This window comes from Canis lupus, chromosome X, assembly GCF_011100685.1.
Source record: "Canis lupus familiaris isolate Mischka breed German Shepherd chromosome X, alternate assembly UU_Cfam_GSD_1.0, whole genome shotgun sequence".
In the NCBI taxonomy this organism is placed as follows: Eukaryota; Metazoa; Chordata; class Mammalia; order Carnivora; family Canidae; genus Canis; species Canis lupus.
In genome coordinates, this window is record NC_049260.1 from 12074135 (window position 1) to 12089094 (window position 14960).

The 14960-nt window shown below is 39.1% G+C and overlaps 1 protein-coding gene across 6 annotated transcripts in view; it reads left to right on the forward strand.

The window, feature by feature from the left end:
- CA5B (carbonic anhydrase 5B) overlaps positions 1 to 11213 on the forward strand; it is a 133473-nt gene extending 122260 nt beyond the window's left edge. For all 6 annotated transcript variants that reach the window (XM_038586881.1, XM_038586886.1, XM_038586880.1 and 3 more), the window contains 4 exons: positions 607 to 702; positions 1449 to 1511; positions 2742 to 2897; positions 8927 to 11213. In XM_038586881.1, the coding sequence (XP_038442809.1) occupies positions 607 to 702; positions 1449 to 1511; positions 2742 to 2897; positions 8927 to 9049 (438 nt within the window). In that variant the 3' untranslated portion in view covers positions 9050 to 11213. The remainder of the gene's footprint in view (positions 1 to 606; positions 703 to 1448; positions 1512 to 2741; positions 2898 to 8926) is intronic.
- Positions 11214 to 14960: the final 3747 nt, after the last annotated feature.

The following is a 14960-nucleotide window of genomic DNA, read 5'->3' on the forward strand; positions in this document are numbered from 1 at the left end:
TCGTTTTATTTTTCTCCAGATAAATCCCACTATTCAGAAGTAATATTAGGGGCACCTGGTGGCTCAGTCATTTGAGCGGCTAACTCTAGATTTTGGCTCAGGTCATGATCTCGGGGTCCTGGGATCCAGCCCCATGTTGGGCTCCACACTCAGTAATGAAGTCTGCTTGAGTCTCTCCCTCTCCCTCAACCCCTTCTCCCTCACCAGGATAAATAAATCAATCTTAAAAAAAAGAGGAATATTGGGATCCCTGGGTGGCGCAGTGGTTTGGCGCCTGCCTTTGGCCCAGGGCGCGATCCTGGAGACCCGGGATCGAATCCCACATCGGGCTTCCGGTGCATGGAGCCTGCTTCTTCCTCTGCCTCTCTCTCTCTCTGTGACTATCATTAAAAAAAAAAAAAAGAGGAATATTAATTACTGTTCCTGCATGCAGTTCTTCCTGCTATTTATTTCTATCTCATTTTGCACCAGATTGGTGTATGCTTTTCTCAGTGGCTTTATTTTGGGTGAGGAAACATGTTAAAATATGATGTGTTGAATAGGGCTGTTTGCTTTGGAGTGATACTTTATGGTCCTGTGTCAAACCTGCTTTTAATGGTGTTTCAGCTGCACTTGGTGCATTGGAATGCAGTCAAATTTGAAAACTTTGAGGATGCAGCACTAGAAGAACATGGTTTGGCTGTAATAGGAGTATTTTTAAAGGTAAGAATGTGATATTAAGTTCTGAGGGGCAGCCTCTTAGCGGTTTAGCGCCACCTTCAGCCCGGGTTTTGATCCTGGAGACCAAGGATCGAGTCCCACGTCAGGCTCCCTGCCTGTGTCTCTGCTTCTCTTTCTCTGTGTGTCTATCATGAATAAATAAATAAAATCTTAAAAAAAATCTAACTATAGTGGGGTAAAAAGAAACAATGATTGACTTGTGGGATCACTATGTTGTACACATGAAACTACTGTAACATTGTGTGTCAAAAAAAAAAACATTGTGTGTCAACTATACTTCAATTTAAGAAAACAAGAAAGAAAAAACAATGATTAAAATACAAGATTGCTATGAATATATTTCAAATGGTATAAAAATGCAGTCCAATAGAGTAGTTATGAGCCACATTACGTAAATGAGCTCTTGAAATGTGGCTATTTTGTGGAACAATTTTTAATTTTAATTAATTAAAATTTCAACACAAGAACTGATATCTAAATGGAGCAGGGATACTTTTCCCTGCAGGCACGCTGACCCTGTCAGCAAACAGCCTGCTCATTTGTTCTGTGTCTACTTTAATTCTGTGATGTTTACAGTGATCTAAATTATCAGTTTAAGTGTAGTTTAAATAGGGTGATTGATTTGTTTTTATGTAATCACCAGGTGGCTAATTTTAATTCACATTCTGTTACGATTTCAAAAGTGAATGTCAATTGTTTTTAATATTTTCTCCTTGCTCCTTCTTTAGTTAGGCAAACATCACCAAGAACTACAGAAATTGGTGGATACCTTGCCATCAATCAAGCATAAGGTAATACTATTCTCCCTAAATCACTTGAAACATATCTTACATTTGATCTCAGAGTGGAGACGTTGACAAGGCACTTTGAAAGTTGCCCCGGAAGACAACTTGCTACTTAAGATGCGTGTGTTGAGGGGGATCCCTGGATGGCTCAGTGGCTGGGCATCTGCCTTCAGCCCAGGGCGAGGTCCTGGAGTCCCGGGATCGAGTCCCGCATCGGGCTCCCTGCATGGAGCCTGCTTCTCTCTCTGCCTATTTCTCTGCCTTTCTCTCTCTGTGTCTCTCATGAATAAATACATAATATCTTTAAAAAAAAAAAAAAAGATGCGTGTGTTGAGCCCCTGGCCCTGGGACACCTTGAAGGCCGCAGAAGTGATTCTGTTGGTGGGCACTGACCTCTGGTTTTGCTGCCATGCCCCAGCGCTCAGGGACTCGGGAACACAGCGCTGTCCCCTCCTCTGCTCCTTCTGAGTCCCGGTGGAAGCACCCAGAGCAGCCCTGTTGACTCTACCTGCCCTCTCACAGGCAGGGGGCAGAGAAGAGTCTGACAGAACCTTGGCTTGGCTAGCTGTAAAGAACAGTTACCATATCCTTCAGGATCTACCTTTGTGCAGGCCCCAGGGTTAACTGTCCAGTATTCAGGATCCCAAAGGGGCTGTTCCCTGGGGGTCCATATCTTCTCTCTCTCCCCCCACACCCACCCACCTGGCTGTCTCCCCACTACCTCTTTCCCTCTTCCCCTCCACCTCCCTCTTTTTCCTCCCTTCTCTCTGTCTCCCCTTTCCTCCCAGGGGCCTGGCTCCCCTGAATTTGCATTGTGTTTTAGAAAGGAGAACTCTATTCCTTTTTCTTGAAAAAGAGGAGCCTCTTTGTTCATGCACCAGCTACCACCTGATGCCTCCCAAAGAGGTCAGAGCAGACCACCTGCAGCAAACTCACTAGACTGGGCGGAGAAAGTGGTTTTTGCTGTGTTCCTGTGGAGGACTGTCAGGACTATACTGTTGTCAATTATGTCTCAATTAAAATCTGTTATGTCTCTTTTTTAAAAAAGAGAACCTTGCACAGTGGATTATATGTAGGAACAAAGCATGGGTGTGATTCTGTCCTTAGGCACCCAGAGGTACCTGCAACTCCTCTGGACCAGTGCTGGTCCCCAGACTCCCCAGGAATCAGGGTCTTGCAATTCCTGAGTGGTTTTCACGCTGAATGATAGTTTCGGTGACCCCTTCTCTTGGCCAGGACACCCTTGTGGAATTTGGGTCATTCGATCCTTCCTGCCTGATGCCTGCCTGCCCAGATTACTGGACCTACTCGGGGTCCCTGACTACCCCTCCACTCTCTGAGTCTGTCACCTGGATCATTAAGAAGCAGCCCGTAGAGGTTGATCATGATCAGGTATGTTCTTTCCACATTTCTGTATGAGGAAATGCTAGTCTGTCCCTTTAAAAACAAGGCTGGGCTCCAACTTTGGCATCAGTTGTTAACATCTTGTAATGCTTATACATTTTTATTAAAATGTGCTAACATCTTGTCTTAAAATTTGGGTATAAATTAGAGAAGGCTTCAAATCAACTAGAGAGAAGAGTTAAAATTGAGGAAACAAGGTTTTTACTTTCATATTTGGCAATGACATATGTCTTATGCATTGTATATTTTGTATATAAATATGAATCTCTATATAAACAAGGCCCTTTTAAAAGGAAGAATGAAGGCTAGAAATGAATGTGCTCAAAACCCTTTAAAATCCTAAGGAAATTTTGCTCTGGAACTTCAGGATAAAGACAGAATCCAACAATGTCCAGAAATTCTAAGTCAGATGTTTTGAACTTCAGAGTTTATTTTCTTTTTAAAAATTAAGTTTATAAAAAAAAGTAAGTTTAAGTGGTGATTACTATGTCAATGCACAAAATCCTGTCTAATTCATAATTTAACTAAGCTACAATAATACTTGTATATGCTTGCTCTATGGGCTTTTTATTAATTACAAAGCATTTTCACAAGAGCAAGAGCTTCTAAAATCTTTTTTATGAAGCCAGGATAGCTGATACCAACATCAATCAAATCTTGCATCAAAAAATAAAGATTGAAGAATATATATATATATATATATATATATATATAAAGATTTATTTTTTTATTTTAGAGAGGGAGGGGCAGAGGGAGAGAGAATTATAAGTAGGCTCCATACCCAGTGTGGAGCCCGATGTAAGGCTCTATCCCATAACCCTGAGATCATGACCTGAGCTGAAACCGAGTCCAATGCTTAATCAACCTCACCACTTAGGTGCTCCTCTGAAGAATATATTTTAAAGAAAGCAAAAACAATATATGAGAAATAAGCTAGCAGTACAAGCACGCTTGGGTGGCTCAGTTGGTTAAGCGGCTGCCTTCAACTCAGGTTATGATCCCAGGGTCCTAGGATTGAGTCCCATGTCATTGGGCTCGCTCAGCAAGGAGCCTGCCTTTCACTCCTTCTCTCTGCCTATGTCTCTGCCTCTCTCTCTCTTTCTCATGAATAAATAAATAAAATCTTTTTAAAAAATTTAAAAACTGAATAGTGAATTTTGCTAATGCCTTTTAACATATAGAAATGATTATATGATTTTTCTTTTTTTAAGAATTTTATTATTATTATTTTTTAAGAATTTTATTATTTTTTAAATTTATTTATTCATAGACACAGAGAGAGAGGCAGAGACACAGGCAGAGGGAGAAGCAGGCTCCATGCAGGGAGCCCGATATGGGACTCCAGGATCACACCCCAGGCTGCAGGCGGCGCCAAACCGCTGCGCCACCAGGGCTGCCCGATTATATGATTTTTCTATGTAGATTCACAGATATGATGAATTATACTAATATCATTCCTAATAAGGAACCATCCTTGCTTTGTTGGAATACATACTACTTGGTTGAAGTGTATTATTTCTTCTAGTGTACTGCTTACTTCCTTTTTTTTTTTTTTTTTTGCTTGCTTCCTTTTTTAAAAAGATTGTATTTTTTAATTGTCAGAGAGTGAGCAAGAGAGCACAAGCTGTCTTGGGCTTGCTCAGCAGGGAGCCTGCCTTTCACTCTGCCTGCTGCTCCCCCAGCTGTGCTCTCTTGCTCGCTCTCTGACAATTAAAAAATAAAATCTTTTTTAAAAAAGGAAGCAAGCAGTACATTAGAAGAAATAATACACTTCAACCAAGTAGTATGTATTCCAACAAAGCAAGGATGGTTCCTTATTAGGAATGATATTAGTATAATTCATCATATCTGTGAATCTACATAGAAAAATCATATAATCATTTCTATATGTTAAAAGGCATTAGCAAAATTCACTATTCAGTTTTTAAATTTTTAAAAAAGATTTTATTTATTCATTCATAAGAAAGAGAGAGAGAGACAGAGACATAGGCAGAGAGAAGCAGGCTCCATGCAGGGAGCTCGATGTAGGACTTGACCTCGAGACTCCAGGATCACGCCCTGGGCCAAAGGCAGATGCTCAACCGCTGAGCCACCTAGGCATCCCCAGTTTTTAAATTTTTAAAAAAGGTTTATTTATTTGAGAGAGAAAGAGTGCATGTGCAGGGAGGGGAAAGGGAGACGGAGAAAGTTCAGCAGGCTACTCACTGAGCTCAGAGCCCTAGCCCAGTTGCAAGGCTTGACTCCATGACCCCAAGATCATGACCTGAGCAAAAACCAACAAGAGTCATATGCTCAACCCACTGTGCCACTCAGGGGCCCCTCAGTTTCTTAAATGTTTAAATAAAATAGAAATGAATGGATATTTCCCTAAATTGATAAAAGGGATTGCTCTCAGTTCAAAAATAAATAGTATGCTTAATATGGAAATATTATTACCATATACAATTTTGTATTATGTTCTGGAAGTAGCCAATATGATTACACCAAAAAAGAAAAAACACATTAGAGAAACAATAAAAAAAACTACCTCAAAAAAAAAAAAACTACCTCAAAAATAAGGTAATTCAGTAATTAGTGGGGTATAATACTAATTTATAGAAATCAATACATTTAATATATATAAATCACAATCAGTTAAAGGATATAATGATATAAAGTTATAATGGAAGAATGAACACTATTTATAATGGAAACAAAAAGATAAAATGCCTTGAAGTAGGCTTAACAAGAAAATTTAGCATATAATCTTAAAACATCCCTGAAGGATACAAAAGAATTCATAAAATTGATACCATGCTATTAAATCAGAAGACAGCATAAAGACGCCTTTGATATCAATTCTCCTTCAGTTTTTTTTTTAATTTTATTTATTTATTCATGAGAGACACCGAGGCAGAGACACAGGCAGAGGGAGAAGCAGGCTTCATGCAGGGAGCCAATGTGGGACTTGATTCCAGGACTCCAGTATCACGACCTGAGCCAAAGGCCAATACTCAACCACTGAGCCACCCAGGTGCCCCTCTCCTTCAGTTGTTATTCTCCATTGTTTATTCCCCATAAGTTTGATATGGTCCATTTACTGTGCCAATAGGATTTTTAGATAGATGTGCTATTTCTAAAATCATGCAGAAAAACAAACAAGCATAAATAGTCAGGGAAAATTCTGAAAGAGAAAATGATAGATGAGGTGGGGGTGGGGGGCGCCTGGGTGACTCAGTGGGCTAAGCGTTTGACTTCAGCTTGGGTCATGATATTGGGCTCCTGAGATAGAGCCCTGCCTCTGGGATAGAGCCCTGTCTCGTGCTGTCTCTGGCCATCTCTCTCTCTCTCTCTCTCTCTCTCAAATAAATAAATAAATACTTAAAAAAAAAAAAAAGGAAATGAGAGCTGATTAGATCCACATATTTATAAAGCCTCAATAGTAGTGTGGCCCTGGCAGACAAATAAAGAGATCACTGGAGGGGAGAAAGTGATTAAGTTCAGAAATACATCCAAGTACATATGAGAATTGAGTTTGTGGTAAAGGTAGCATCTCATTTCAATGGGGGAAAAGATGAGAGTCTCTCATAAATGCTGTTGAGGGACAACTTGTTAGACATTTGGGGGAGAAAAGTTAGACCCACCATTCAGACCTCATACAAGAATATATTCCAAATACATTCAATGTTAAAAACTCCACCATAAAAGTGCTAGGACAAGCATAGAGAAATCTTTTTATACTTCCAAATGGAGGAAGCTTTTCTAACTATATATCAAAACCAGAAGTCCTAAAGAAAGCAACTAGTAAATTAGACCATGTAATTTTTTAAAATCTGTGTGATGAGAACTACCAAAAACAAATGACAAAATACAGAACTTAACTGTCCATAAGCCTGGGCTTGGTGGCGTATACGTTTAGTCTGTGTCTATACTTCATATTTAAAAATTGACCTAACACTGAAAAATAAATCTGTAAAATCAGTAAATCAGAGGGTCAGTGGCCCATGTGAGGAGGTTTCAAATGAAATCTCAACACAGAAAACTCAGTAAGAAAAGAAATGTTAGCTGCCATCTATAATCCTAGTCACCTGTCAATGCAATCAGTGTTGGTCATTGGATAAATCCTTCTGGTTGTTTTGTCTATACAGATAAACATAAATCCTTTTGGTCTTTTATCTGTATAAATATACATAAATTTCTTTTTTTGAAGATTTTTATTTATTTATTCATGAGTGACAAAGACAGAGAGACAGACAGACAGACACACACACACACACACACACACACACACACACACAGGCAGAGGGAGCAGCAGGCTCCATGCAGGCAGCCTGACATGGGACTCGATCCTGGGTCTCCAGGATCAGGCCCTGGGCTGAAGGTGGCGCTAAACCGCTGAGCCACCCGGGCTGCCCAAATATGCATAAATTTCTTAACCAAATGGAATCATTCTGTACCTACCATTTTGTTCCTGTTTTTACTCAATGATATGTGGAACATTTTATAGATCATAACATTATCTCCAACATCATTTTTAGTGACTAGATATAGTCCATTTTATAGATCTAATGTAACTTATTATTGATATTTGAGCTATTTCTAATCTTTTGCAATTAGCTGAATAAAAATAAATCTTAACTACTTGGACACATTATTAATTTATGAGGATATATGTGTAATTTGCATGTATAGTTACTGTGTTTGGTACTTGCTCCTGGTCACAGTCCTGCCTCTGCAGCTGTACTTGACCTGAAGTCTTTGATCCAAACAAATCTTCACATGCTTGCCTACTGTGCCTTCACACTGTCTTCTCCATAGCTGCAGCGTGCCTGATTGAGTGAGGAGAAATGCTGTGAAAAGATTTTATAGGCCTGGCTTGAAGTCAAGTGTTCCAGAATATGGTTGCTCAGAAAGCCAAGGGGTGAATGATGCCATTGCCATGTTAGAGAAGAGGCCCTTGATTTGGGGCTGCTCCTTTTCATCTTAACTGTACTGTCCAATCCAGTAGCCACCAGTCACATGTCACCATTTAAATTTAAATATAAGTACATTAAAATAAAAATCAGATTAAAAATTCAGTTACAGGGCAGCCCGGGTGGCTCAGCAGTTTAGCGCCGCCTTCAGCCCAGGGCGTGAACCTGGCGACCCAGGATCAAGTCCCACATCGGGCTCCCTGCATGGAGCCTGCTTCTCCCTCTGCCTGTGTCTTTGCCTCTCTCTGTGTCTCTAAGAAATAAATAAAATCTTAAAAAAAAAAATTCAGTTACAGGGCTCCTGGCTGGCTCAGTCAGTAGAGCATGCAACTCTTGATTTCAGGATTGTGATTTCGAGCCCCACGATGGGTGTAGAGATTACTAAAAAATAAATAAATAAACCTTAAAAAATTAAAAATAAATAAATACGTAAAAACTCAGTCCCTTAGTTGCACTGGCCACATTTCAAGCACTCAGTAGCCATATGTGGCTTGTGGCTACCATAATGAATCATGCAGAAGACACTTCCATCATCACAGAAAGCTTCTCTTGGACAGTGCTGGCAGGGGGCATCCCACTGCCTGTTAAGAAGATACTCACATGCGCCACCTTTCCCACAATGCCCAGGTCTGGAGCAATGAAAATACATTGTATTAATGATTCGGCTACATTTTAAAGAAACAAAACATTTTTGGCACTGTTACTATAGGTATCAGTCCTTCCCTATATTATCATGTAGGCTACTTATTTTCCCCATTTAAAGATGGGGCTCCTGGAATCAAAGATAAAGTACCTGGTCCTTGGCAAATGGCCAATATATGGGGGACTGGGCCATTGACCCCCACTCTTCAGACCCCAAGTACCTCATCGGCTTTACCACCTCCTGTCACTCTCCTCCCACACATTTTATTCCCTGTCCAGCAGAGAAGGCATTCCCACCCAGAAATAAGTTGTTCTGTGTATTGTTGGCAGAATGTTTCACAATTGTAAAACTGAAAGTAATTTATTCATGAAGTTAAGCTGTTACTTTATTGAAATTCTTTATGCTTCCTACTTCTATTCTAGCTTGAGCAGTTTCGGACTCTGCTTTTCACATCAGAGGGGGAGAAGGAGAAAAGAATGGTGGACAATTTCCGCCCCCTCCAGCCCCTGATGAATCGCACTGTCCGCTTCTTCCTTCCGTCATGATTATGTACTGAATATACAAGCGAAACCCCAGTCTTCAACTAGCCAAGTGACCCCCTGAGATGCTCATATCTGGGCAGTACTTTGCTTTAATAAATAATAGCTTTTTTAAAATTGCAACTAGACTATTTGAAACACCTGCATTTAATAATAATTAGAGGCATGCATTTCTTGTGTAGCAGTACTCCCATGAGTCTTTGAGGAAAGCTCTTTGGTAGACAAGTTCTTAATTTTATTGATAACGATGTTTAATGCTGAAGTAGCAGCAAGAGACTCAAGTTTCTCCTACAGCAGCCTGTTGATAATTGTAATGTCTTTTCATGTCTGATATTTCTGAGTTGTCTTTTTATGTTTATCAGTTAGTACTTCTATAGAGCTATAAGTAGGGATGGCAATCAAAATATTGAACAACTGGAACAACTATAGAGCTATAAGTAGGGATGGTAATCAAAATATTGAACAATTGAACACAGACACTGATCCTTCAGAAGGCAGGCCTCTCAGAAATAGCCTCAGAGTCCAGGCTGGTACTTCCTGGCTAGCTGAACATTGGCCATGGTTTTACATATATTTTATTTCAAAACATGAATGTATATTCTTTTATAAGGCCTTCCCAATGAATATATTTGTCCTGACCTTTCGTTGTCATTCATAGTACATGATATGCTTACTTACTTACTATTAACTTACAAGATAGAAAAAACAAGAATTTACTTTATAACTAGGAATCCATTTCCACTTTTTTTTTCTATTTTCACTTCTGAAGATCAGATATATTACTTCAATACTTGATCATATGGAAAGCGTATGCAGAACATTTTAAAGAAAATGCTTGAAGGGCCTAGAATTTAAAATTCTTTCATGACATATTTATAGAAATCTTTTTCAAAAGACTAGTAATATAAATCTATAGTTTATAGTATTATTTTGCATTGTTTGTACACTGTTTCATAAAATATAATATTTTCCACTATGACAGAACCATCTTGGCTTCATGGCTTCCCTTGAACTGCTGAACTTTATTACATTGTTCTATGCAAGGCAGGTGCTCAACTTGCCAATTTATACAATAGCTTAGAAGACTTGCTACAGTAACAAGGAGAGAAACTTAACAGGCTAAAATCTAGAGAACTCTACATATTCTGAGGAATCCATGCTATTGCTGCCTTTGCTTTTAAATATCTTGGAATATTTCTAGTTGCCTATAAGCCTGTGTTCAAACTCATATTGCATTTACTAGTAGTATTCCTTTCATTAGGATGCTAATCATTTGATCTGCAAAGGCAGGGTTAGATGAGTAGATTTGACACTACTGAACTCTACACTGAAAAAGGTTAAGATGGTAAATTTTATGTGTATTTTACCACAATTAACAATAGATAATACATTCAGTAGGAAAAAAATAAGCTTGGAGCTATATGTATAAGTTTGGGGAGCTATGTGCTCTTAAAAAAGGGAGAGGATGAAGGCATTCGCTTCTAGAGTGCATTCCTTTTCTGGAAAGAAAATGAGTAAAATTCTTAAAAAGATAATTGTGGGGGGAAAATGTATATCTTAATTTTATTTAATTGATCTGTTCAAACCACAGTTACCTTTAAAAGGGTAAACACATAAGATATGCATTTTCCAGAGCACATGGGCCTTTTGCAAACTCCTGGTGCAAAATTATGTTGCAGTGAATCTTCCAAATTGGAGTGAGAACCAATGGACCAATGCCTGATTTGCCCTTATATCTTAGAGCTACAAAGGTTGTTTTTATTGGGTGTGTCCAGTTTGCTATACCTGATTCAGTTGCACCTGGTGTTCTGGTGTGATTAACAGCGTCCTCTCACTCTCAACCATGTCATGGTTTGCATAATAAATTCTTGGTCACCTTCTCCATGGAGGTTATAGAAACTGCCTTAGGGAAATGTGGTCCCTCCTCCTTGCCCGTGCCTTAGTCGTATGACCTCCAAAGGGGTGCTTCAGATTCCAGGGCTACTGATACAACCTAACAAGAAACTTTTTGTCTTTTGTGCCTCCAAAAGTGTTTTACTTGTATCTTCCTGAACTCAAAGGGGGAAAATGGGCTTGAGGTCTGTCAAAGGGCTTGAGAAAGAATTTTGTATGAACACTGCTCCTCATTTTCATTAAATACTATAATAAAATGCTTTCTTTACAATATTAATATTTGTTGAATGGCTTTTTCTTCCTATTAGCTGTTTGTTTGTTTATTTATTTTTTAGTATGTACAATGTAAAATTAGTGAGACATCCTTTACCATGTAGATCAGAAAGTGACTGGAAAACTAACAGATTTATTTAAAAAAGCAGGAAAACAAAAGGCACCCGCTTCTCAGCTCACCTCTTTCTGTCAAATCAGGGCACAATATCCTGACATCACCAATAGGACAAGCTGTCAGCCCTTTTCTCCTTTCCAGGGCTGTGTGGGGTAGGGTAAAGGTGGCTCTTCTAAAAGCAGGCATCTACCTCAAGAACGTTTGGGAAGATGTCTCTCCCTTGTTCACTGGGGGACACATTTCTTTTGGTAGAATATTAGCAAAATTACAGTATTGTGATCATTTTAGGTATTTTTGTGCCACTAGAAGAACCAATATTATTTACTTGATACTTATTCTACTTAATGTTCTATTGTCTTTTTAATTCAACTTTACTGGTTCAATTCTTTCCTACAAAATTTTATCAATCAAAAATGGATATAGTTTAAGCGAATAGCCTATTGTTTTAACCAATCAATGAGTACACGTAAACAATACTAGCCACTTTACATGTAAACAGTAATGCATTTTTGTTAGGACCTAAATGTCTATGTCTTCCCCTCTCCATTCATATGTTGAAGTCTAACCCCCAAAGTGATGGTATTAGGAGGTGGGGACTTTGGGAGGTGATTAGGTCATAAGAGTGGTGCCTCGTGATGGTATTAGTGCCTTTATAAAAGAGACCCCAGAGAGCTCTCTCACCCCTTCCCTCATGTGGGGACACAGCAAGAAGATGGCCATCAATGAGCCGGTAAGGAAGTTCTCATCAGATACTGAGTCTGCTGGGACCTTGATCTTGGACTTCCAGGCTCCAGAACTGTGAGAAACAAATTCCTGTTGTTTGTAAGCTCCCCAGTCTGTGGTACATTGTTATGGCAGCCCAAAAGGACTAAGACCCTTGTCATCCGCATTTTTGTACTTTCTGATTCCTGATCTTTGAGTTCAACCCCTCTTCAGAAATGGTACTTTGGTTTGGGTTCTAGGTGGGGATGTTGACTCTGCCAGCATTCCTTCTCAAACCACCAGCAGTTTTGTTGCTTAGAGTTCATCACCAGAATTGAGTAATAACCACTATTGCTGCATAGTTCTTTCCTCTTTTTTTTTAAGATATTTTATTTATTTGGGAGAGATGAAGAGAGAGCATGAGTTGAGGGGGGCAGAGGGAGAGGGAGAAGCAGACTCCCTGGTCAGTAGGGAGCCTGACGTGGGGCTCGATCCCAGGACCCCAAGATCATGACCTGAGCCGAAGGCAGACGCTTAACAGACTGAGCCACCAGGTGCCCCAATTCTTTCCTCTTTTAATCAGTTGTATAAGCATAGATTTATATGTACTTTTCATATTAATATACTACCTTAAGTATTTTATTTTGCTATCATCTTAGGTAATAACTATAATCTGGAGAATATATAAAGCACTTGGTATAGCAATGACTTTTGGAAAGGACTTGAGACCCCACTGTATGTACCTGAATAAATCTGGTGATTAATACTGAAATTAATGGTAGGTGAGAAGTGGAATCTTCTTTTCTGAGAATTTCTGCACTGACCATTGTATGAATCCTGTACCATAGTCCTACTAGAGCAAGAAAAACCCAAGCTAATTCAGAGTCCCATCCTGGCTTTCAGAAAGTAGACATTTTTTTTTTCTTGCTCTCCCTTTATGCTTGCAATAAATGTAAGATACATTTATGGATCATTCTTTAGTCATTTTGTTTTCTATTTTCTACTGATGATGTAAAATCAAAATTTAGGCTTTTTCCCATAGATAGGGAGATAAACTAAAATGTACATACTTGAGAATAAGTTGATGTTGTATGTCAGGAACCAAGAAAAATATATGTTATGTTGCAGAATAAAGATAGTTTTGTTCTCTTTATCAGGATATCATAGTACAATGTATCTTTGCATGAAATTTATACATACCTTATTTTTATCTAATGGTTTATTAAATGCAAATGATGGTAGCTATAGTTTGAGATGAAATTGGCTTTCAGGATAACTTATGTAATGACATTAACTTGCACAATTCAAGCTTGTGCATGAAGATGAATTCAGTGGTTGTTAGGGATAAATGTCTAACTCCTATAAAATTTAATTCATATTAATTTGTAGGTCATAATAAAATATAAATCTGTATCCTTTTTTAATTAGGAGCATCTTCCTAGAAGACATTATTTTTTAACGATTTATTTATTTTAGAGAGTGAGAGAGTGTGTACAAGTGGGAGAAGGGGCAGAATCCCAAGCAGGCTGTCTGCTGAGTATGGAACCCAACATGGGGCTGTCTGCTGAGTATGGAACCCAACATGGGGCTAGATCTCATGACCCAGACCATGATCTGAGCCAAAATCAAGAGTCACTCAACCAACTGAGTGACCCAGGCACCCTTCCTAGAAGACATTCTTACTTATTGTTCTGACATGAAATTCTGGTCCAAGTCATAAGAAATGTTATAGGAACCCACACAGTAACACTTTTTAGAATGGCAGCAATTCTCAATGATTCTCAATGAGTTTCCTGGTCACAGGAACCAGCAAAATTGGTGATTTGCACCGCTACATTTTTTGCCTCTCAGGGCATTCCCTAATCAGGGGCTATAACTACCAAGTGTTCACCTTTAAGGAATTTAAAATTTATTGCAAGAAGCAGCTTTGTGAAGGCAAGGGAGTCTATAATATAGTGTGACAGGAGTTATAAAAGGTGAAATACTTGTGCTGGGAGCATATGTAGGACAAGTACCAACCTACTCTTGAGGTAGGGGAGTTGTCAAAGTGAAGATGATGCAATAACAGGTAATGTGTCAGAGACACTATTGCCAGGCATTATGCCAACATAGAGCATGCCTTTGTGAACTATTACCACTACCTTGATTTTTACAGATGAGAAAACTCAGGACTGGACATTAAAAGAGTTTACTCAGAGAGCCAAGGCTTGAGTTTCCTCATCTGTCCAATCCCAAAGCGTCTATGACACTAATTACTGATGCACTGAGCCAGACAAATTTAATTTGGAGGTATATTATTCCAAGTATCTCTCTAAGAGGGAGTAGGGCAAGGCTTTATGCAGTTTGGGGGTTTGCTGAGTGATTCCAAGGATGGACTAGGAGAAGCAGGTGCAGTTTAGTAATTGGGTAGCTCAGTGATTTTGAGTTGGAGGAGAAAGGAACAAAGCTAGGCCAGGGAAGTTATCCAATCTTCCTCAAAATATGGAGGTTGTTAATCATTCTGTAGCTACAGCATGTCCTCAAGAGAAGCATTCTTTTTTCTTGTTCTTGTCTTTGCCCTTGTATATGTACATCACAGTCTGATTATTGACAGGGCTGATTTTACTTTCTCAATCCTATTTTCACTGTCCCAGTTTAATGTCTCATCTAGATTGTGATATTGCAGCTTTATATTGCAAACCAGAGTAATTTACCTAAGACATGAATGGGACAACAAACCTCAACTTAAAAGCTTTTAGATGGTTTCCTGTTGCTTACAGAACGTAATTAACGCTTCTTAGCATAATTTGCTAGGCCGTTCTACATAACCCAGGCCTAAGCCACCTCAACCGCTGTTGCTTTTTTAAAATATTTTATTTATTTATGAGAGAGAGAGAGAGGCAGAGACACGGGCAGAGGGAGAAGCAGGCTCCATGCAGGGAGCCCAACGTGGGA